This window comes from Lissotriton vulgaris, chromosome 2_1, assembly GCF_964263255.1.
Source record: "Lissotriton vulgaris chromosome 2_1, aLisVul1.2, whole genome shotgun sequence".
NCBI lineage: Eukaryota > Metazoa > Chordata > Amphibia > Caudata > Salamandridae > Lissotriton > Lissotriton vulgaris.
In genome coordinates, this window is record NC_141687.1 from 124,308,216 (window position 1) to 124,332,642 (window position 24,427).

The 24,427-nt window shown below is 46.0% G+C and overlaps 1 protein-coding gene across 3 annotated transcripts in view; it reads left to right on the forward strand.

Annotated features, from left to right (window-relative positions):
* CUX1 (cut like homeobox 1) overlaps positions 1–24,427 on the forward strand; it is a 1,218,817-nt gene that overhangs the window by 401,153 nt on the left and 793,237 nt on the right. For all 3 annotated transcript variants that reach the window (XM_086954570.1, XM_086954568.1, XM_086954569.1), the window contains exon 5: positions 17,228–17,365. In XM_086954570.1, coding sequence (XP_086810696.1) covers positions 17,228–17,365 — 138 coding nt within the window. The remainder of the gene's footprint in view (positions 1–17,227; positions 17,366–24,427) is intronic.

A 24,427-nucleotide genomic window follows, 5' to 3' on the forward strand; every position in this document is an offset into this window, starting at 1 on the left:
TGCCATGCATGACTTCATGTCTCTGAGTTTAAACTGGAGGTCTCCAATACCTTCTTAACATTCAAGTCAGTGGGGAAAATGTCTTTTACCATCAAGTGGATAAGATGTTTGAAAAATCAATAAGGACTTATAGATCAAGGAGTTCATTGGCACCCTACAGTATGCTACACCCAGAGGCTCATTTCACACGCAACAGGTGCAGGGCCATACCCGATTGCTAGTTGCAAACCTGCTAGCTCCAAAAAACAGCCCTTTAATAAGGCCTGGGCAGGCAAAGGATACATGAGAGGAGGCTAAAAGTGCAACAACGGCAAAGGCAAGGGCAGAGGTGGCTACAGCAAAGGATTCTTTATTTCCAAGCACACACTTTATCATGCTCCCCATAATCCTGCAACACCTTTCAAGGGGAGAGTAAGTGAGTTCCACACTGGTTGGAATGAAATCCTCTCAGATCAGTGGGTTTTAGCAATGGGTCAGCAGAGCTTTTCCTTAGAATTCCACACCACCCAGCACAATAGATACCCTCAGCCAAGACCACCTCACTGTCTTGCAAGAAGAGGTCACAGCACTTCTTCAAAAGGATGCTATAGAGCTGGTACCCCCACATAAAAAATCTGTTCACTGTATTTCCTCATTCCAAAGAAGGATGTCTCCCTCTGGCCCATCTTAGACCTAAGGCCACTTAGTAAATACATCCTTCTGGAACACTTTCATATGATAACCGCGCAGGACATTGTTCCAGTGCTCTGCAAGGGGGAGGTAAGGAAGACGGTCACCCAGGCACTCGTCACCAGCCGAATGGACTACGGGAACACCCTCTACGCGGGAACCACCGCCAAACTACAGAAAAGACTTCAACACATACAGAACGCCTCCGCACGGCGTGTCCTGGACATCCCTCGCCACAACCACATCTCCGCCCACCTGAGAGACCTGCACTGGCTCCCCGTCAGCAAGAGGATCACGTTCAGACAACGCACACAAAGCTCTCCACGACCTTGGCCCCAGGTACCTCAACAACCGCCTCACTTTCTACACGCCCACCCGCCAGCTGCGATCGACCAGCCTCGCCCTCGCCCCCGTACCACGCATCCGCAGAACCCCCGTACCACGCATCCGCAGAACATCCTTTTCCTACCTGGTGGCCAAGACATGGAACTCCTTCCCCATCCACCTACGGCTGACCCAGGACCATCTCTCCTTCAGGAAGCAACTCAAGACCTGGCTTTTCGAGCAGTAACGGACCCCCCCCCCCCCCCCCCCCCCCACACCCCCCAGCGCCTTGAGACCCTTCCGGGTGAGTAGCGCACTTTACAAATTGATTGATTGATTGTTCCTTGCATTCTTTAACTTTCTGTCACAGAAATATAAGGAAGTCATTTTTTACGCTAAGTTTGACATTTGCTGAGGAATCTGGGTTCGAAAAAATGGTGGCATCCATGCAAAGAACACCACATGGGTTTTATATGGATCTTAGCCCAAACACAACAGCTAGATGTCTTCCAAAAGAAGGCTTTGGCAGAAGATAACATCTAGGCCTTTCCTGCCTGAGTGATGTCCACCCACAGATGTGGGGTAACTTTCTTTTCAAGAGAAGTGTGAGACCTATGGATTGTAGAACTTTCGCTGTTTCCTGCAAATGGCGAAAACGTTACTCACTGAAATGTGAAACTCTGCATTTTTTTTATGTTCGTAGGTTGTGAAATTTGTGCAAGCCATTTAACAATGGAATCCCAAGTGACTACTTCTCTAAAATGTATTTCAGCTGCTTTCCAGCACTGGGCCTAACTACTTTACCTTCCTTTAATTTTGCCTACCTGCCGGGCCTCTGAGCTTGAGACCTCTGTTGCTGCTTGTGTGCTCTCCCTGAAGCGCTGCATCTCGCCGGACCCGCTTCGCGGATCCCGCTTCGCTGTGTGCGCTCATTGTGGAATTTGGACAAGAGGAAGGGTCAGGTCCCTGGAGACCGCTGTGGGGTGTGTAAGTGTAGCAGCAGCGCTCCGAGCGGTGAGACCAGGGACTCCATCTCCCAGGAGTCCCTGCTAGCCTGATCCGAGACACCTGGGCCGCTCTCCCTGCTTGCCCTGCCACCCCACCAACGGCGTTAAAAACCTTTGTCTTCCAAACTTGCTTGGGACTTTAATTTTGCCTACCTGCCGGGACTCTGAGATTGGGACCTCTGTTGCTGCTTGTGTGCTCTCCCTGAAGCGCTGCATCTCGCCGGACCCGCTTCGCGGGTCTCGCTTTGCTGTGTGCTCTCCTTGTGGAATTTGGACAAGAGGAAGGGTCGGGTCCCTGGAGACTGCTGTGGGGTGTGTAATGTAGCAGCAGGGCTGCGAGCGGTGGGACCAGGGACTCCATCTCCCAGGAGTCCCTGCTAGCCTGATCCGAGACACCTGGGCCGCTCTCCCTGCTTGCCCCGCCCCCCACCAACCACTTGCCCCTATATTAACAGGCCATCCTCTCCGCTGCGCGGGAGTGCGCGGGAGCTTCCCGGGAGAAGCCCAGGACTAGGGCTGGCCGTCTAAGGCCGTCCAAGGACGATTAAGGACGGGACGGGCCACCCCCCGAACATTTGCTTACTTTTCCTTTTTGGTAAGACTTCTGCCCCTTACTACTTTGCGAGTTGAACATCTGCTGTATAAAGTCTGTATTTAATACATTCCACTGTGATCTGTAACTTGTTTGCATCCCCTGTTTTTTCCTTTTTTTATTTTTTATTATGGCCTCCCACACGGGGAAAAGTCGTAACATCACTGTTAAAACCACAAATGGGGTAGCAACCGGCACGATTGACCAATTCTTTAAACGAGTTTCCACCGTTCTAGAGAAAGAAATTGCTGACACAGAGAAGCGTCTCTCCCTGGACTTACTAACGGGAAAGCGCTCCTCCCTAGGACAAATAGGGCAAGCCCCCACCCCGGTTTTGGTAAATCTAGTAGGAGATGGGCATCCGCCAACGGTCATAAGGGATGAGGATGATGAATTGATTTGCCTCAGTGGTGACGTGTCCCTTCTGAAGTCTTCAGCGGGGACGGACACCACGGGTCTATCAAGTTCTCCAAAATTATCTATAGCCTCCTCCCCAACGACAGGTCAGTGCGGTCAATTAGAGATCAAAGGAAAGAAAAAGAGAAGGGGTTCATCCCAAATGACGTGTCATGCTAAGATAAAAAAAAACAACCCTATTCCAATAGCCCTAGCACTTTCACAGCCACTAGAGATTAACAATTTAGCTTCCCCTTGTAATCCTCCTGAGATGTTCTACGGTTCCAACCCTGAGGGTGAACTTCTGTCTAAATTAGAGGTTATGGTGAAATCTCACCTACTCCCTCTCTCGGAGAGAACGAGGATAATTAGTGCACAGTTAGACAAACTAGGTGAACAAATAGGAGGAAATACAGTCGCTCTGGCCGAAATAGCAAAAGCGCAGGCTAAAACTGACACTGGAAATCCCGCTGTGACTTGCACCCTGATCACAGAACAACCATCAACTAGTACTTCAAATGTGAAAACTGGCATTACAACTGGGAAAAAAGCGGTGGGCAAATCTTCTAAAACAGTGCCCATTAAGGGAGTTCAAGTTCAAAAAAGTTCAAGTTCAAAAATTTGTATAGCGCACTACTCACCCAGAGGGTCTCAATGTGCTTGAGGGAGGGGGGGGGGGTGCTTTACTTATCAAATATCCAAGTTTTTAGTTATTTTCTGAAGGAGAGGTGGTTCTGTGTAAGGCGGAGGTCGGAGGGGAGAGAATTCCAGGTCTTGGCCGCTAAGTAGGAGAAGGATCTTCCCCCCCATGGTAGTTCTTTGGATGCGTGGAATAGCGGCGAGGGCTTGATTGGACGATCGTAGTTGGCGGGTGGGGGTGTAAAAGGACAGGCGCGTGTTGAGGCATTCGGGTTCTAAGTTGTAGAGGGCTTTGTGTGCGTGGGTGAGGAGACGGAACGTTATTCTCTTGTTGACGGGGAGCCAGTGGAGGTCTTTTAGGTGACCGGAAATGTGAGCATGGCGGGGGATGTCTAGGATGAGTCTGGCTGAGGCGTTCTGGATGCGTTGGAGTTTTTTCTGTAGTTTGGCTGTCATTCCGGCGTAAAGGGTGTTTCCTTAGTCCAGTCGGCTTGTGACCAGTGCATGGGTGATCGTCTTTCTTGTTTCGGTGGGGATCCAGCGGAAGATATTTTTGAGCATACGTAGAATGTTGAAGCATGATGATGAGACGGCGTTGACTTGTCTGGTCATCGAGAGGGAGGAGTCCAGGATGAAGCCCAGGTTACGTGCGTTGTCCGTTGGTATGGGTGCATTTCCCAGGGCCGGTGGCCAGCATGAGTCGTCCCAGGCGGAGGGGGATGATCCTAAGATGAGGACTTCCGTTTTGTCCGAGTTCAGTTTTAAACGGCTGTTCTTCATCCACTCGGCTACTTCTTTCATCCCTTCGTGTAGGTTGGTTTTGGCGGTGTTTGGGTCTTTGGTGAGGGAGAGGATCAGCTGGGTGTCGTCTGCGTAGGAGATGATGTTGAGGTTGTGTTGGCGTGCTATGGATGCGAGGGGACTCATGTATACGTTGAAGAGGGTTGGACTGAGTGATGATCCTTGTGGTACGCCGCAGATGACTTCGGTGGCCTCTGATCTGAAAGGGTTGAGGCGGACTCTCTGGGTTCTTCCGGCGAGGAAGGAGATGATCCAGTCCAATGCTTTTCCTTGTATTCCGACGTTGTTGAGGCGTTGTATAAGGGTGCTATGACAGACTGTGTCGAAGGCTGCGGAGAGGTCAAGTAGGATGAGGGCAGCTGTTTCTCCGTTGTCCAGTAGAGTTCGAATGTCGTCTGTTGCTGCGATGAGGGCGGTCTCGGTGCTGTGTTTGGCTCGGAAGCCGGACTGTGAAGGGTCGAGGGATTTGTTGGATTCGAGGAAGGTGGCAAGCTCACTGTTTACGGCTTTCTCAATGACTTTGGCAGGGAATGGGAGGAGCGAAATGGGGCGGTAGTTCTTAAGTTCAGTGGGGTCTGCTGTGGGTTACTTCAGGAGGGCGCTGAGTTCGGCATGTTTCCAGCTTTCCGGGAAGGTAGCGGAGTTGAGGGAGCAGTTGATGACGTCTCGGAGATGGGGTGCGATAATGGAGTCTGCTTTGTTGAAAATGTGGTGGGGACAAGGGTCGGTTGGCGATCCTGAGTGGATGAAGTTCATCAGGCGGATGGTGTCTTCAGTGGTGATTGGGTCCCGGGCGCAAAGGTTGTTGGAGGGGGGTTTTAGTTCGGAGGTGGGTGGGGTGGACTGGTCTCCAAAGCTGTTATGTATGTCAGAGATTTTGTTGTGGAAGAACGAGGCTAGAGTGTCGCAGAAGTTTTGGGAGGGAGTGATGTCGTTGGTGCCGGCGGTGGGGTTGGTAAACTCTTAGACGATGTTGAATAGTTCCTTGCTGTTGTGGGCATTGTTGTCGAGTCGATCCTTGAGTGCTGATTTCTTGGTGGATCGGATCAGTTGGTGGTGTTTGCGGGTGGCGTTCTTGAAGGTGGTCAGGTTGTCAGTGGTTGGGTTTTTTCGCCAGGCTTTCTCGAGGGTGCGACAGATCTTCTTGGATTTCTTAAGGTCATCATTGAACCAGGGGACTTTTTTGCTACCTTGCTTGATTTTATGGTTTTTCAAGGGTGCTAATTCGTTAGCGCTGTGGGTGATCCATTGTGTGAGGTTGGTGGCTGCTTGGTTTGGGTCCGATGATTTGGCAGGAGGGTTTTGGTGGAGTGATGGGAGGAGCTGGTCGGTAGTAATTTTGTTCCAGTTTCTGCGGGGAATTGGTTGATTGGTTGAGGGTGGTTGTGGGTCGTGGTCTTATTGTAGATGAAGTTAACGCATCTCTGGTCCGTCCAGTGGAGAGCTATGGTGTGATTGAAGGAGATGTTCTTGCTGAAGGTGAAGATTGGGTCGAGCGTGTGCCCGTCATAGTGGGTGGGGGTGTCAACGAGTTGTTTGAGTCAAAGATTGGCGAGGTTGTCTAGAAGGGTGGTGGTGTTGCTGTCGTTGTTCTTTTCCAGGTGGAATTTGAGGTCACCCAGTAGAATGTAGTCCTCGGAGGGGAGGGCGTGTGGGCTGATGAAGTCAGTGATGTCTTCGCTGAATTGTGTGCGGGGTCCTGGTGGCCTGTAGATGAGGGTGCCTCACAATCCAATCAACCAGTAAATGGCCATGTAAAACAAAGGGAGACTGCAGCTGTTGGAGACAAAAGGGATGGAGAGAAAAGGGAACTTGAGAATAATGTCCCATCCATTGAAAATAGGACAGAGAAGGAGAACGGGGAACAGCCTCTACAGCGGTCTTCTAGATCTACGATCAGAAGAGTAGATCTACCAGCAGAATCTGCTCCCTTTACCATCATTATGGCAGGAGTACATGAGTTAGCAGAAGGAGTAAGGGAAGACCACCATGCCCTAAAAAATAAAACAATTCATTGGTTAGAACAAAATAGACCACTCCCTGCCCATGTAAATGGAGAAATCCTAACCGTGAGATGTGCAATTTGGGTGGAATCACGACCAAAAGATAGGAAGGGGGATGTAGTAATTGTACATTTTAAGTATCATAGAACCGTGAGATGCATTGGTGATTGGTATGAGGCAAGAGCCGGGGACTCCATCTCCACGCACTATGTTTGTTACTTTTATCCACGAGACCCAACATCCTACCCGAAAGTGAATCCTGTAAGAAGGAACCCCTTTGAGTGGGAAGAAGTGGGGCACCAATTTTCTTATCAAAATCCGCGTAATTATCCACGCTGGCCCCAGTCACATAGGGGGTTTCAAAATAAAAGCTTTCCAGTACAACAGGGATTTAACCTGCCCACTTTTAATCACTTTTCAATGCTGTACGGATTAGACGCAGTGGATTGACTTAGTCCGACCATTACTGGGGATGTGGGTATTCCATCAAAATTAACCCCGTCAGCAACCACTGATAAACAGGGTGCCGTCATTGTGGAGGGTGAGTCAAATGACAAAATGATAGCATGTGACAGCCATCTGGTAAACCATAACCTGGTGGCGTTAGAGGGAGGAGAAACTCTTAACTCAGCGAATATATTATGCAGTAAAGTAGGTTTCCCATGGGAGGATGGGCAATTGGTAGTTGAGAGTTCTCCCTTGAAGGAGGCTAGTCCAAGGGAATTGGTACTTCTCGTCCAGAAAGGTAAAATGTTACCACTCTTGTTTTGGAACATTGCGGGACTTCGCGCAAAGATTGAGGATGGAAGTGCCTTAAATTATGTCCAAGACTATGAGGTGATCTGTCTACAGGAGACCTGGGCCACCGCAGAACTGCATTTGATAGGTTACAAAACCTACTTTTCCCCAGTAAAAACGGTTACTTATGGTAGGGCAAAGGGCGGTTTGATTATTTTTATAGCAAATACCATACCGGGGCTGAAAGTCACGGTCCTCCAACTAGATTTAAATGACCAACTATTAAGCCTTTCCTTTGGTAAACTTTTATGACAATCTAATGGAAAGTGAGGTGGTAAAAATACTTGGTGTACTCCGCCAGAAACTTGCCAAATTGATAAAACAAATGAAAGCCACGGATTCACCAAGTATCATTTGGAGGGGGGGGGGGGGGGGGTGGGGGGGGGGGGATTTCAACTAGTATCCCTGCTCTAGAAATAATAGTAACATTTGCGGGGTGGCGGATAAACAAGATGAGCAAATCGTCCACTTCAATCACTCTATGGTAGGAGAGTCTTTAAATGAAATTTTATCCGAACTAGGCCTAGTGGTAAACAAGCCTTCTGGACGACTGGATCCAACCTACTTGGGGAGAGGGTGTGAGTCGACTATAGATTACATCCTGGCCACAACTACCTTGGCAAATAAACTCCAGAGGTTTAGAGTGTTAGTAAACGCTTTAAGTGATCACGCGGCCCTGGGTGTGGATCTATTCGTGGACCAGGGGCAGCTCTCACCACAGCTCATAATGAGCGTTCTCGCCCAGAATAATCTACACCTATCTAAAATGAATGGTTATGCCCTAGGGTGGGGAAAGATAGATCCAGGCGAATTAACAACTAAAGTGGTATGTGCTGTATACCCGGCCATATTGAAATGTTTAGATACTGACACAGGGGAACAGGAAGTTCTGCAAAATTTTAGACTAATTCTGGAAAATGTGAACAAAGCGTTAACCATAAGACAGAAAGGGAACAGGGAAACAAAAAAAGGGTGGTTCAATCATAAATGTACACTGGCCCATAAAAGTTTAAAAAGAGCACTATCAAACACAGTTAGAAACCAGGAGGAAATAAAGACGCTAAGAAGGTCCTATAGCGTAGCCTGCAAGGAAAGAAAACTTGAACTAAAACAAGCCTTATGGGACCAATTACATGAAAGTTCCTTGAATAAAAATAGTGAGGCATTTTGGAAAGTGGTAAGAGCCCCGTTCCTAGTAGACAATAAAAATCAACCATCACTAGAGGTGGCTATCGAGGGACCAGCATGGGTAAATTACTTCTCAAAATTTTTTAGGAAACACCCAGAAGTAGACCTTGCAGGGGGGAGTGATAGCAATAGCCAACAGGTAAATCCCCCTCCAATCCTATTAGTTTTTGCATTAACTGAGGTAATTGATGCAGTAAATGCAAGTAAAAGTGGGAAAGCCCCTGGTCCAGACGGGGTACCAGTGGATTTTTTTTAATATAAATTAGATTTGTGGGCCCCAATTTTAAAAAGGGTATTCGACTCTGGACCCAATCTACTATGGTCTCTATCTTTAATAAAGGAGACAGACAGGACGTGTCCTGCTATCGTCCAATCTCGCTCCTGGATTCGCTGGGGAAAGTCCTGGGCAGAGTGGTTCTCCAGCGTCTACAGGAGTGGGCCGAAGACGGTGAAATTCTTTCCGACATTCAGTTTGGCTTTCGAGAGGGCTTTGGGACAATGGAGCAAGCCCTGAATCTGGCGTTAATGATGGGGAAATACGTCTCAGCAAAGCGGGGTAGGTTGTACATGGTCTATGTTGACCTGTCCACAGCTTTTGACTGTGTTTCCTACTCGAAACTATGCTCTGTTCTCACCAAGATGGGTATAGACCCGGCCCTTGTAACCTTTTTGAGAGAGCTTTATTCAAACACCTCTGCCAGGGTACGCTTTGGAGTAAAGGGCGAACTATCCGACTCGTTCGCGGTGGAGCATGGTGTCAGGCAGGGCTGTGTCCTGGCTCCCTTTCTTTTCTCCCTCTATACAAATGGGCTTGAGGTGGAGATGTTGAGGGGGGGTTCAGGACCTTCCTCAAGTAAGAATTCGACCGGTTCCCGCTCTTCTATACGCGGACGACGCCGTGATACTGGCACGCACTCCGCGTGAGCTGCAGAAGGCGTTAGATAGATATGGAAGGTTTATGGGCAGCCTGACCTGCGTATAAATATAAAAACAGACATACGTTATGGTGGTAGCACCAGGGAAAAAAGGGGGAAAAGGTATCTTCCTTGATAGTGAAAGGATTGAAGTGACTGCCCAATATCCATACCTTGGTATTATGATGGATGATAAAATAAATTGGAAAGCAGCCATAGAAGCCCGAAAGCACCAGTTGCTGCGAGCAATCAAATTTTAATTCTCTCAGAAGTTAGGAAAGAGGCCTCCAGTAGAATTGCTCCGTATTTATAGAGAGAAGTGTCAATTACCGCACTTTATGGGGCAGGACTGTGGGGACACAAAAACACCAATTCCCTACAGGTTGCAGAGAATACCTTTTTAAGATTTCTTTTGGTGGTGCCTAAACGTGTATCTACTTTTGCTTGTCATATGGAGCTAGGAATTTCGCACATAGAGGACTTGGCAAAAATACAACCACTCCTGCTCTGGCGACGCATCTGGACCACAACAAAAAATTATTTTTCTAAACAGATAGTGGCAGACTGTATGTCATTGGATTACGCCGGGAAAATTGATTGGCTCATGTACGTGAAAAATTTTCTCACTGATCTAGGGTTTGGTAAATATTACTCTGCTCCGGAATTAATTGGTGAAATATCCAGAAAAGATCTAAAAACAAGGGCACTGAGCCATGTAGAAGAGCTACGTATTTGTACTGAGGCAAGGAGACCCTCGGTCCAACATTCCATGGCGGTTATACCACTCTAGAGATTAAGCCGTATTTGACATATGTCCAGTCACAATTCGAGCGCTTTCTATTGACAAGATTTAGACTGAACATTTTCCATAGATTGGTGGCATTCCCGACGAAAAATAGCTGGGAAGATTGTTTCACAGTGTGCCCATGTGATGATATATCAGAACAAACGACCATGCATACCATCTTGTTCTGTAATTTTTATTCTGTACACCGTAAACTTTGGTTGATTCCACTGTTAAGAAGAATGGGTTTCAGAAGATGTCGCCCCGCTATGTTGCGCTTGCAATTTTTAGAATCAGAAATGGCTTGCAAATGTATCGCAACGTTTTTATAATGCATTTTTAAGCATAGAGTAAATCATTGATAAAGCCTCATCGTTCATTCAAGGAAAACTGTGATAAATCCAAAACGCTTGATATGATTAAACTTTTTTGAAGTTTTTATGTATACAACATTTTTATTGAGGGGAAAATGATCCTTTTTATGTATTGTAAAAGTAATAATTGGTGGTTGTATATGATAATATATGTATTGTTGAAACTCTTTTATGGTTTTTTTTATGTACTTTGAAAACCGAATAAAGATTTACTTACTTACTTACTTTACCTTCCCAAATGTGAAAAGCCTATATTCGAGGCATGTGAGCTGTAGATCACGTGCTTTGAATACTCCTGCCAACTAGTGTTGGGTACGGATGTTTGCAAGTTGTTTTTGTCTTTGAAGAAGTCTTTCCAGTCCTGAGGTACGGTGACTCCTCCTTTCGGTAATAGTACACATGGTCCTCGACTCCACTGTTAAATTTGTTTTTTCCAATACGCAAATGAAGGAGTTTACCCAGAAGAAAAGAGATCAACCTGCTCTGCTGTAATCAGGCGTTGAAGCGTACCCGGGTGGCATTCGAATACTCGGGTGGGACCCCAATAATGATGCATGTCACCAACTAGGTTGATGAGTGAGGTGTCTTTTAAAGAAAGGATTATTCTTTCCTTTTTCCCTCCTCAACATATCTCGTTGATTTCTTTTCTTCGGGGTATACTCCTTCATTTGTATATTGTATTTATGGTACTGGGAATATTTCCTATGACAAATAACCCTTTCTCTCTATTTTGTTGAATACATATTTTTTTTCCGCCATCTGGTTCGGATGTGTATCCGTGGGGACATTTTCTTCCTCTAACCTGCAATTACTCTTTTTGTGCTATATAATCAATTTAAGTAATGTCTGATATACCTTACCGTCAAATATTCGGACTGGATACCTGTCGTTGAAATTTCCATGGAATGGGTCAGACTTCATTTTGACCTGTTAAGCCAAATGTGATTGCAGGTGTTGGCTGTTGATGAGGTTTCATTATCATGTGTTTTCATTTATGCTTATAGTGGTAACAGCCTCTTAGGATACTTTTGGACAGTCTATGTCACGGGGGGCATGTGCGTCGGACGGCCCCCGGCCGTCTGATCTGCGCACGCGTGGAGTTTCCCCGCACCGCGCCAGAATGTGTGCCGCGGCGAAGCGGTTAATGACTGAAAGTCACCCAGGGTGTTTATTGAGGGTTGATTGAGGGTTGATTCTTCTCTCTTTTTGTTTTTATTTCATTTTTCTATTGTATAGGTATCGTGAGCTCGTTTTTCACTTCCATTTTATCTATACAACTATGTGGTGTATACGCATATGTAAATTATCTGTGTTATACATTTTTAGATATAGCTCTGTTATATACAATATGGAAGGCTATGTAGTATATTTTTTGCAACTTTTAATGTGTGGCAGTCTGCTACTCTCTTTACAGTAAGGTTTATCTATGGGTTTACCTTGTAAGTACATGTCTATATACATGTAATATGGGTATCTATATACATGTGTAGAGTACGGAGTATAAAGATTTTGGCACTCATATCTCTATAGTTGCCATCTTTCCATCTTTGCGGGTTCTATGCGCTGTGGACCCTTTTAGTGGCCACTTTATCTAATGGTGCTTCCCTCAAGGATACAATTGGATTTGATTCAGTCCTTGTACTTGGTATGTTCTTTCTGTCTTTATGATGAATATGGTTATTCATTTGGCACTGTAATGTGGAGGTGTACTTGAATCTCTTTTTTCTGGATATCTTGGGGTTCCTTCAAAAACTTTATTATGGTGGTAGGGAATTGTAGTTTACATGGTATTGCATTTTTGCCTCTGGCCTTTTTGGTCAATAGACCTGTTTCACCCAGTAAAGGTCAAGTGCTACCGTCCCACTGTTATCTTTTGACACAGTATTACACTGCTGCCCCTAGGGCATGCTTTTTCTTTCTGTGCCTGTAGGGTTGTTCTTAATCTCGTTGCTGTGGTCCTTGCCACAGCCCATAGGCTCACTTCACGTTTTGGGAGTCATATACTATTGTCATGCTGTTTTCTTTTGACACAGTATATTTTTGCTACCTTTGGGACTCAGGTTTTCTGTGTCTGTAAGGTTGTTTTTACTTATATTGTCTTTGCCACACTTTTTTGTAAGGAGTCCAATGTTTCTGGTCGTCTGCATGTCTGGTGTCTAGTTAAGCTGCGAACGGCTGGTTCTCTCTGGGAACTTTTGTAGGATTAGTTTGCAGACCCTCCTCGGGGTGAGTATAGCTATGGTATTTAATTACAAAGTTAAGAAATCTGCGGTTAGATCTCTCTTATCAGATGAACAAGTTGCTTACCTTCGGTAATACATTATCTGGTCTATCCTCAGAGTTCTTAACTCCCTACCCATCCTCCCTGTTCTGCGAACGTCCTGTAGTGTAAGGTTTATACACCAGTGATCACTGTTTCACGTAATTTTGTGATTCAGCGGACCATTTGGTCGTACCATGTAAATACTGGTGTGGCATTACTATACCATTCATTTACATTTTCTAGTTATTGTTTCTAAGATACATTGATGTTTTTTGGCACACTGTTTCCACGGCCAGTTTCTATAATGGCTCTGCGTTCTGGCACAGAGTTTTCACAGAAGAAGTTGACATCCGCGCACCGGAGGGGACTTCTATGACTGCACTGACATCCCAACCAGAGTCAACAACATGCCAGTCGTAAGGCGCCGTCCCCCGGCATGCAGAGGTACTTCTGAAAATGTTCCTGATCCAGTCAGACGCCTTGGGAGGATTCAAAAGTTAAGAAATCTGAGGCTAGACTGTGTCGCTACCAGCTAATGTGTTACCGACGGTAAGTAATTTATTCAATAGTACAACAAAAGAACAGCATGTTATACTAGTTTCAACAGGCTATAGGCACAAACGAGACCCAGCTCAACTAGATACCAAAAAACAAAACTTCATTTAGCCAAGAAGTGGACTAAAGAGATAATGAAATATTGATTGAAGGGTGAGGGTGTCCAATCCCAACTGGAACCCCCATTATCTCTACAGAGAGTCAGTGCAGTCGCATGTCAACTCCTTTTGCTCTCATCAGAGGATTAACAGGTCACGCTGCAGTTGGGCACAATTGGCAGAAAGGCATCCTAAAGTAGACCTTGCACAGGGGCAGAAGAAAAAGAAGGGTTGTAACAGCGAAATATATTTTTTAGGGATAGTGGTATCCAGGTAAGGTGAGCTATAATAGAGTTAGGGAGTCAGGGTATGAGGATAGTAGGATATTTAGAGCGGAGGTTATCCTCCCAATATAGGAAGTATATGCACCCCACACCCTGTCATAAGTCTCTTGTTTGTTTGTTTCATTTGTAGGTGATGCACTCATGAAGTGCTACCCTGTGTAATTAATTCAGTTAGCCATGTAGTTCAATTAGCCATTCCTGATTTGTAGGGGTTGTACTGGCACCAGTAGCGAAGAATTCATACTTTGATAGCTGGTAGCTAGCCTGCTGTTGGAGTGAGACCCAATGTCAGAAATATCTGATGTATCATGGAGCATTTCATGGTAGGATGAGGGGACACATGCTAGGTGACTGTAGAGCTGCAGGTGGGCCCACACTGCTGTCCAATAGAATTGTAGAGTCGGACAGAACCATACAATATGGTAAAGAACAAAATGATCCTTCCCACAGTTCCAGCACTAAGCATTTGGTAGTAAACGTGCTTGATGCAACTTATACGATGTCCAGTGCCAGTCATGGAAGTAGAGGAACTTCCACCTGGATTCCCTAAGTAACCTTTCATGGTCAAGGCACAAAGTTGCTCAATTTCCGGGTGAGTATTCCTTGCCATAAAGTTAGGATCCAGAGACAACACCTTTGAAGTAACTCCGGATCCTAAGTCTATGTTGGATAGGTGATACTGGTAAAACCATTGGAGGGGAGCCCAATCTGGCCCAAAGACAGTGGTCATTTGTTGATATTTCCACTGGCCTGCAGCGGGAAGGCTAAATTCCTCCCTCTGAGCCTGATGAGATTTAATGTGGCTTGCCTGATATAGTTGATCTTTGTAAGATACCCCTTTAGAATTCAAAGGAACCCAGTAAAATGGTTTACCGTCTTTCCAGTCACACTAAGGTTCAAGTTTTCTTCTGTAGTATGTGGTAGGCAAGTATGCTGGTAGATCTATTTTGGTAAATACCTATATGTGGCATTCAATGCACATCCCCATTGTAGCGTCTTTAGGAGCACTCAAGTATGAGGGCAGTTATGAGAGATAGAAGGCCAAACTATATGATGTCATGTGCAGAAGGTGGGGACCTCCTACTGTAGTACCTGCCTATAGCTTTGACGCTCGAAGCCTGGGCCTTCACCAGCTCCAAATGTGCGGTCTGATATCTCTCACTCCCCAAAGAAGGGAGTGGGTATCCCAAGGAGTAGCAACCCTAATATGTATTTAAAATGGGGAGCCACCGTTATCCTAACAGTTTGTACCTGCCCCATAAGTTAGCGGTTCAGATGTCCCCATTTAGGACCTTCATGCTAATTCCTCTCCAACAGCAGCATTGTAGAGAGTCCTATGTTGTAGCCAATACTCAGATATTAAAGGTCCTTGAGGACCCATCACATTTTGTAGGCCTGCATAGGAAGTACTTCACATTTAGCCAAGTTGATCTCTTATCAGGACAGTTGTGAGAATTGATTAATGTTTGACATCCATGCTGATAAGAACTCCGGATTAGATAAAAGGATTAGATGTTGTCAGCATAGAACAATGCCTTCACTTTACTCTCACCTAGGTACCCATCACTGCTTAGGAAAGGCATATTGCCATTAGTAGGGGTTCTAGGGCCAATAAGGAAAAGGAGCGGTAATAGTGGGCATGCTGACTGTGCAGCATAGGAAACCTCCACAATTAACAGCTGCAGTAGGGGAATCCTACATGAACCTGACCTTAGCTACGAAGTCCACACCTAAACCCATCTTATGCATCACTCAAAACGGATAAAGCTATTCTACTCGGTCTACCGCTTTTTCAGCAACCGCAGAGTCTCGGTATCATATCTCCTGTAACCTTCACATGCCAGAAGAAAGTGTACCAAAGTCCGAAGATTTTTACAGGAGCATCTGCCAGGAACAAAGCCCCACCTGCTAGTCGTGGTTGAGCTGTTGATCACCTTATGCGGCCAGTTAGGAATATTATTCCCATTATTTTCAGATCAGTGTTGATCAGCAAGATGGGGCGGTAGCTGGCGTAGTCTAAAGGCTCCTTGTTTTCATTGAGAAGTAAGCAGATGGTGGAATTGTTAGATGCGTTCTCCATGGAGTCAGCCAGTGCAGCTTTTTAAAACTCCTTTGTCGAGAGTAGTACCAAGAGAGGCTGACCCGTCTTGTATCATTCTCCTGGGTAACCATTCTCTCAAGGCAATTTACACGTCTATAAGGTCGAGATTTCTTCTGCCTCGTGGTCGTCGGTGAAATTTCCTACTAGATACTCCTTTGCAGTAGGTGGGAAGAGATGTAGTGGTGCCACGAGTCCTAGATTTGGTCAAGTGTGGCATCAGACTCAGAGGTGTAAAGGGATGAGTAGAAGAAGGTAAAGTAGTTCACAATATTAAGGGGATGTTGTATCACAGCAACTTGCATCTCAAATCTTTGCTGGGGAAAGATGTGTTTCTTGGATGTGGACAAAATCAACAATGCTTGTGTCGAGATAGTGTATAATCTTTTTGCGTTTAAGGCAGTGTGACAGATCGTGAACGTTCCAGGTAAGTAGCGATAAGGATTTAGACATCTATGAACGTGCCCTAGTAGGAAAGTACAATAAATTCTAGTGACTCTCCAACCCAGGGAAGAAGGTGTTGGGGGTGGGGGGTTGGAGGGTGGAAGAGGTACACCTATAAACCACCAAGGAGAGGGATCTTGTGATCGACTTTTCAGAATCCTCAGGCCCCAATGGTTTTGATCAGTCTAAGAGTAGTGTCATCGGGAGATAGAGGCGAATGTAAAGAGAAAAGTTATGAGCTAACTACTGTGCCAAGGAATGGCACTTCTCTTGTCCTCGCCCACAAATAAAGGTGGGTGAAGGGGAGCCAAAATAGATGTGAATGGGGGTCTTGATGTATTCTAGGAGGTAATGTTGCAGTGTGGATATGGCCTTTGGCTAGCAGGAACAAAGAAGATGATAGAAAAAGATAAAGGAAAAATAGTTCACCCGACAGGTCCATATGGGATCTCAGTCAGCTATGTAACAAGGTGGGAACTTGGAGCCCAATCTGATGCCCTGGATATACAAAATGGATGTGTCAAACAGCAATATCCCCCATGCCCAAGCCTATTCCCTGTTCACTTGTTCGATGACAGGGGGCCAGAGACATCATCGGTGTATTTGTTTATTTGTACTGGTGTTTGGTGAGCTTCCCTCTTCCTACCATCCTCTGGAGGGTTGGGCAGGCTATCTTCTCTCCACAGTTTGGAGAGAAGATAAAGCCATTTAAAACGTTTCCCACCCTAGCCAGAATAGAGTGACGGAAGGAGAGTAGGAAGGGTGATGGATTTAAAAGAAACTTCCCGGTCATACCGTGTGTGATTTTGGAGGGTGGCAAACGTAACTAAACAGTCTTAATATTTTTCGTATACTGCTTTGACAATTTTCTAATTTACTATTGTGTTGCTTGTGATTTGTGGTCCTTGCTCAGAAAATGTATTTTATAGAGAAGTTTCTATCTTTACTGCAAGCTTACATTACTGCAAACATACATTAATGTTTTTGCTTCATTAGATCCTGCTCCTGCCTTAGATCTGGGACAACAGCTTCAGCTGAAGGTTCAACGCATGCACGATATTGAGACGGAGAACCAGAAACTTAGAGAAACGTTAGAAGAATATAACAAAGAATTTGCTGAAGTAAAAAATCAAGGTCAGTCAAAATAAATTATTGTACTTGCAGTTTCAAGCTTTTTACTCAAATTTAAACCATTAAAGATTTTGATTAGCAGTAATATGAAAATTAATTTACTATGTTTTAACTGTGCATGGCAGAAATGTCATTATTTGCAGTTGTGTGGCCTTTTGAGTTTATCTGAAAAAATCATGGGGTGTACGCTCCTCCCTGAACGTAGCCATTTCCATCTGACATCTAGCTAGGACTGTTTCAACCCCCTTCTTCCACACTTAGTCTTGTCGGTGATTACTTTGTGCAATACCTACCTCTCAACATGCGAACTAATTATTAGCTTGATAGTATTGATAGGGGCTGGCCCTGCGATTGACAGCTGTTTTGTGCGAGCATGTAGCAGAAGGGGTGCTTATTGTTGAGATGTGGTGCATGTCATTATCACCTTGTTCCTATGCCACTGTGTACCATAGCTTTCTTGCAGGATCTTCCACAAATTGATTCCTTTGATGACGTGAATGCTTATGTTCACGCTGGCTTTTTGAAGTCTGTTTTATGTAGTGTGTGTTTGACATAGTTCATCGGTCTTTGATGTGGTATCTCATTCCCTAGTTTTGCCTTTCGACGTAAGGCTAGTTTTGGATTCAGAACATGAACATGCCTGGAGTTACAGTGATTGTGTTTGTACCATGCTAATCACTTGCATGCTTTTGTTTAATTCCAGTGAATTTGGTTTGTGAGCGTTCCAAGTTGTCTATGTAGGAGTCTCTCTGTCCCAGATATATATATTTCTCCAGGTGTTGGTCTGTTACCTGACCTAGAACACATGTTTTTACTGTATTGCCTTTATGTTCCCGCCTATCAATAACTACAGTTACCTTAAATACCAGTGTTGTTAAACTAGAGAGAGGCAAGAAAGGGGAGCTTAACAGCTTACTTACCATCTTACCAGTTACCTGTACCTGTCTGTTACAAAGTGTTAATAAACCTCTTCTTCTAATTTATACTACTGGCGACTGGATTACCTGACTAGAAGCACTTCACTTTGTTTACAACACTGGCGCCTATCAAGGAAAGAAACCACGCGAGAAACTAGAGGATTGCAAAGAAAAAGAGTTGTAACCTGTACAGAACAGCTGCAACCTCCCATGTGCCTGTTTATTGCTTGTGAGAGCCTTGGTACATTAGACATTAAGGACGAGCCCCTCATCGGAGTGCTAAGAGCTAGGCCCAGTGCGTTCTGATGCTAGGATGGTGGAGCCTAGGCTGCCAGTTCTTTTGTCCTGGCCTTGAACTGTAGGGTGTGTGCTCTCTCGATCTGGGTCTCAGGATGCGCTCAAAGAACGCAGTAGAAGACAAAATGCCCAATTACAGAAGGCCTGTAATTCCCGATTTTGACAGTAATGCGATTACCAGCCAAATTACTGGGAACTGCAAGTCACATTTTTGTTTTGTTTTCACCCAGACGTTTTGTCTGCTAAAATCAGGTGAATTGTGCAGAAAGAATCTGCAATTAATGCAGAAGCACCAATTCCCACAGTTAATTTCCATTCCTCAGGGGATTCTAATGGCTTCTGTACTTTTGCAGCATTAAATGCTTACTATATTCACGTGATCTGCACAATTCCACCATCTAGTGGTTGGATTCTGAACTGTTTTTGCTGTGAAATTTATCTGAGTGAGTGGGTGCCAACATAGGCCGACCCCTTTAAAAAAAATATATATATCTTTATTAGGTTTCTTTTTTACACATACGCAAACCCCGCCCCAGACCTCTCCCCCCGCCCCTGCAAACTTTATCCAAACCCGAACAAAGACACAATTTTTAGCTTGGATAATTCATCAAAACAACCCATAAGGTTCAAAGGTACAGAACAGTTGAACATGTATACAATACAGTTCAATCTAAAAATCGATAGTTCTTACTTAGCTAACATTTCTCCTTATTACCATTTATCCGTCTTAAGTATGACTTTGTATCCATTGCAGCAGTGGAGCCCAGATCATCAAACCTCTTTTACGTTTATTACTCCCTTTTCTTTTATGAATGGCCACCTCTAGGCTGTATGTTGCCAACAGACGGGCTCTCCATTGCTGAAATACCGGTGGATTCGGGTCTAGCCTGGCTGAAGCTATGCATAACCTTAAAACAGCCATTGCCACAAATATCAGTCCTTGCATGTGCTTCGGCCGGGTAGCATTTGCTATGCCCAACAATATTTCCTCGGTTGTGATACTTACTCCTGTTTTAAATATCTCTGATAAAAATCCGGAGATTTCTGCTGTCAGATTTGACAATGCATTACAAGAGGCGAACGTATGCACGATATCGGCCTTAAACAGTGTGCATCATGGACATGTTTGCCCTTTCCGGTCCCAGAGTTTGCTATTTTATTCGGGGTGTAATACAGTGAAAAAAAGGTTTCATAAAATTGGGCTTGTAGTTTTATCGTCATAAAGCAGGTCTGTGATAGTTCATAGGAGCGGAGGGGGGTTTGGGGCAATACTCGTAATTTAGCCTGCCAGTTAGCCATCTGTGTCTCCATTTCATCTGAAAAACAGAGAGTTCAATGGTGGAAGAGGTGTGGCCCAGAGGCCAGGGCAACTGACTCCAGAACCTGGGGGCTCACGGTTCGATCCCCAGCACCGGCGGCAGATCAGCCAAGCACCGTGTGACTCTGGGCAATAGCTAGCTTAATCTTCCTAATGGCCCCCCTTCGGGTAATTGTTTGCGCTTCACAAATACTAGACAAAGATTCATAGATCTCCTCGATAGTTAAGACAGATTTTTTTAGGTATGTTCTCTATAATTTGGATTACTTGAAATGTAAACCCCCCCTCCCACCTCATGTGTCGCCAGAGGCATCCTTCACAGCCCATTCCCAGTATAAGTTCTTGTGGAGTGGGTATATTATCGCTATTAGGCCCTGTAGAGATAAGTATTGCACAAAATTTATACGGTGGCCTTGGCAGTACAATTTAAAGTTGGGCATTGCCAGTCCCCCTCTATCTTTTGGTAATGTAATGAATCTAAGGGCCCTGCATGGCCTCTTATTTCCCCATATAAACCCCCATATAAACCTGGAGAACATGGACTCTATGGATTTAAACAGTTGAGGAGGAAATTCCAAACAAATGGACCTAAAAAAATATAAAAATCTGGGTAGGAAGAGCATTTTAATCACATTACATCTCCCACCTATCGTTAAATGTAATCTATTCAGCCGGGCCATTTCTTTTTTTGTGCTTTGGATCAGTGGTTCCACATTATTACTATATTGTCTACTTTTGTGGTTATGCTAATCCCTAGATATATAGCTTTATCTGTGACTCTTAACATCCCTCATCCTGATTGTCATTAAGAATAATCTGGGTTTCTGATGGTTACATCTGCCAGTGGATTCCTCACCTTGTGAATATACCCTGCGCAGCAGCCATTCGGAAATTCTTTGTAGCTCTCCACGCCGGCGAGGTCATGGACAACGTCACAAAGGGTACGACTTCGGTCGCGACCCCGCTGACGTCACTGGATCCATAATAGGGCTTTGTCGGCGTGATGACGTCAGTTCCCTTTTTTCCGCGCCATCCACAGCCGCTCGTTGTTGGGGCTATCATAGACGGATGCGCGATTTCCATTGACCCGATGGGTCTGCAGCACTGCTGGAGCAGAGTGACCGGGCCACGAGGATGCCGAAGTGAGTGGATAATGTAGGTACCTTGCTGTGGCAGCGCCTGTCTCCAACATGGCGAACGTCGCGGACCTCGGACGAGCCACTCGACTGCTGGCGGTGATGTTTGTGGCTGGATATAGAGCCACCAAAGGGGATCTGTGAGCCCGAGAGAGACTTGCCAGGGCTGTGGAAAGCATCGGGGGCACCGGAGGTAGAAGTCCGTATGTATACTCAAATACATACACTCCGAGTGCCTGACCCTAACATGGCCGCCGTTCCCTCTACCACGGTCCTCACTAATTGACGAGAGGTGCACTCCGATGTCGGTGGACCAAACTGAGGCAGGACGAGGAAGCTAAGTTCAAGCTCCTGTGGTCCCTTTGGGGGCTCTCGCTGTTTCTACGCTCTGCATCAGCGCCCTGCATCAGCGCAATGGAGCTGATAGGTGGACTTGGAAAATTGAGTTCGGTAGATGCAGTCTGGAACCGATGTATGCTCCGCACATAGTAATTGACAACCAGTAGAGCATAGAACTCTTTTTCCAGCTGTTGTTTTACTGTGCTATCTTTGACATGAGTCTCCACCTCAAGATGCTGCGTGTGATTGTGGTGCACTGCCTTCCCACCAGGAATCCCCTCTGCACGCTGGCGCCCCCTCCCTGAAAGAACGGCACAGGTCTAGACATCTAGTGATTACACGGAAGTCGGGAACCTGGAACCTGCACTCCCTTCAGGACATTTACACTGTGAACTTTCCCTCGACCGTGGAGACTTTGCTACCTGACCGATGACCAGTGGAGCTTCCCCGATAGCTATAGAGGAGATGGGCTGTGGATTCCCTCCTCAGCCGTCACCTACCCAGCCGGACATTGGACAGACCTTCTTTCGTCTCTCCGGTCGTCATCTCGCTCCTTCCCCCTTCATCCTTCCCTCTTCCCAGCCGAGTACCCGAACATTGGCTTAGCTGGCAACTATAGCCCACCAGATCCATGGAAACTTCTTGCCGAACTACCTTCCCCATACCACTATTCGCGCTACTCCTCTCCACTTTCCTGCTATTGACCTCTGCCTTCACCTGTCATGGCCCTGGTCCCCATCCTGTTTATCACCTCGCTCTACTCTTCTCCACTTTCTTGCTGCTGACCTCTGCCTTCACCTGTCCTGACCCTTAGTCCCCACCCTGTCTATCTGCGAATTTTCCCTCGTCATTTGAGATCTAGCTATTTTGTCTGATGTCCGATGGAGCTACTTGGTTTAGGTATAGGGGACACAGGTCGGGGAATCCCTCCTTGGACGTCACCTACCCAGTCGGTTTTCAGACAGACTTCCTTTCGTCTCTCCTGTCGTCTCTTCCCGCATCCTCTCTCTATTTATGTCTCTCCTTTTCTCCTCTCTCAATGTATTGAGACTAAACTATTTTGTCGAATGCCCGATGGAGCTATCTGGATTAGCTATAGCGGTGATGGGCCGTGGTCTCCCAGCTTGGTCGTCACCTACCCAGTCGGCCTTTAGACAGACTTCATTTCGTCTCTCCCTGTTGTCTCTTCCCCTATCCCCCCTTTCTCTCCTTCCATACCCCCTCCCCTCTAAGCTCCATTTATTTTGCCCTCAATGCTTTCTTTCATTGTTTTTCCCATTGAGACCGAGCTTTTTGGCCAATGCCCGGTGGAGCTACCTGATAGCTATAGAGGAGATGGGTTTTGGGACTTCCCCTTGACCGTCACCTACCCAGCCGGACTTTGGACAGACTTTCCTTTCGTCTCCCTGCCTTATCTCCCTCCTATCCCTTTTCCCTTACCCCCTTCCCCTCTACATTTCAATTATCTAGTCTTCTATGCTCTTGCAATTGTTTGTCGAGCAACTGATGTAAATTGGAACTGATGTAATCTTGTAATGTAATTTTTGTGGAACCTCATGTAAAGCGCTCTGATACCTCCGGGTCTAGACAGCGCTATATAAAACTCTTAAAATAAATAAATACTTTGCATTTCTAGCTGTTTTCCTCTGTTTCTCTTGTTTCTTTCAACGATGTCTGCGAGGAAATCTGGTTTTAAACCCTGCAGGGAGTGCGGTAAGCAGATGTCCATCACTGACCCGCACGAAGATTGTGTTTGGTGCTTGTCTTCCGACCATGACGTCAATGGATGTCTAAGCTGCATGGATGATTACACTTTGTTGTTGTCTTGGAAGAGTCTTTGTCTGCTAGGTAACTCCTCCGTTAGACCGTAGTGCGCATGGGCATCCACTCCATCCTCAGATTGTTTTTTTCCGCCATCGGGCTCGGATGTGTTCATCGTTCGGTCCCGTTACCGATCTCTTTTCGAATCCATAAATCAATCTACAACATCAATATCGTCTTCGACACTAATTCCGGTCGCCCGGGTCGAAGAGAGGATCCACTTCTCCATTCCAGCGCTCGTCAGGGCCGTTGGGCCTAGCTGCGCCATTGAGCCTTTGGCTCATGGAAAGAACACCGTTCATGAAGTGCCCTCAGTGTGGACACAAGTTTCCCCACACTGACCTGCATGAGGTTTGCAGCCTGTGCTGGTCTCCAGAGCACGAGAGTTGAGACTGTGAGGCCTGCGCTTCGTACCGGTCCAAGAAAACAATCAGGGACGTCGAGCTCGAAGAACTATGGAGCAGTCATCGTCGTCGACACCAGACCTCATCATAGACGAGGCGCCAACCAAGGTAGATGTCGAAGAACAGCAAGAAGACAGAAGAGAGGAGTCAGCTTCCAGATCCGAGGATCAATCCGAAGATGACAATCTTTTTCCAGCTGGTCAACAGGTCGTGAGTAAGAGCGTCGACCCTGTACACCCCCCATACCGGGACAGGCTTCGGTTCCACCCCCACCTTCGAGGCCAGGTGCACACCGATTGAAACCTTCCGACGCCCCGCCTTTAGGCTCGGCAGCGAAGAGTATTAAAAAGCCTCCAGTCGACTCGGGCTCGAGTCAGTCTCTCGGTCCTGAAAAGCAGAAAGTTCTTAAGCCGAAGTCAACACCGGCACCAAAACACCCATCGATGCCGAGAGTTACCGAACCGAAGCCAAGTTCGGCACCAAAAGAGGTTTCTAAATCAAGCTCGGCACCGAAAGAGGTTTCAAAGGTTACCGAAGCAAAGACGACTCCGGTAACTAAAAAAGTGGACCCGAAAGCGGTTTCCATACCAGAACACACTTTAGCACCAAAAGCAGACGAGTCTTAAACACTCGGCAGCCAAAGCTTCGGATCCAAAAAGTACAGATCCAAAAAAAAGGCAAGAAAAGTCTTTGGAACTGAAATCAACACCTGTTCCAAAGATAATAGACACTGTAAAGCCTAAACCTGACGGTTCCAAACGAGAAAAATTGGCGCTGAAAAGAGCTTTTCCAGCCTGATGTAAGGCAAACGATTCTAAAAATTCATCCAAAAA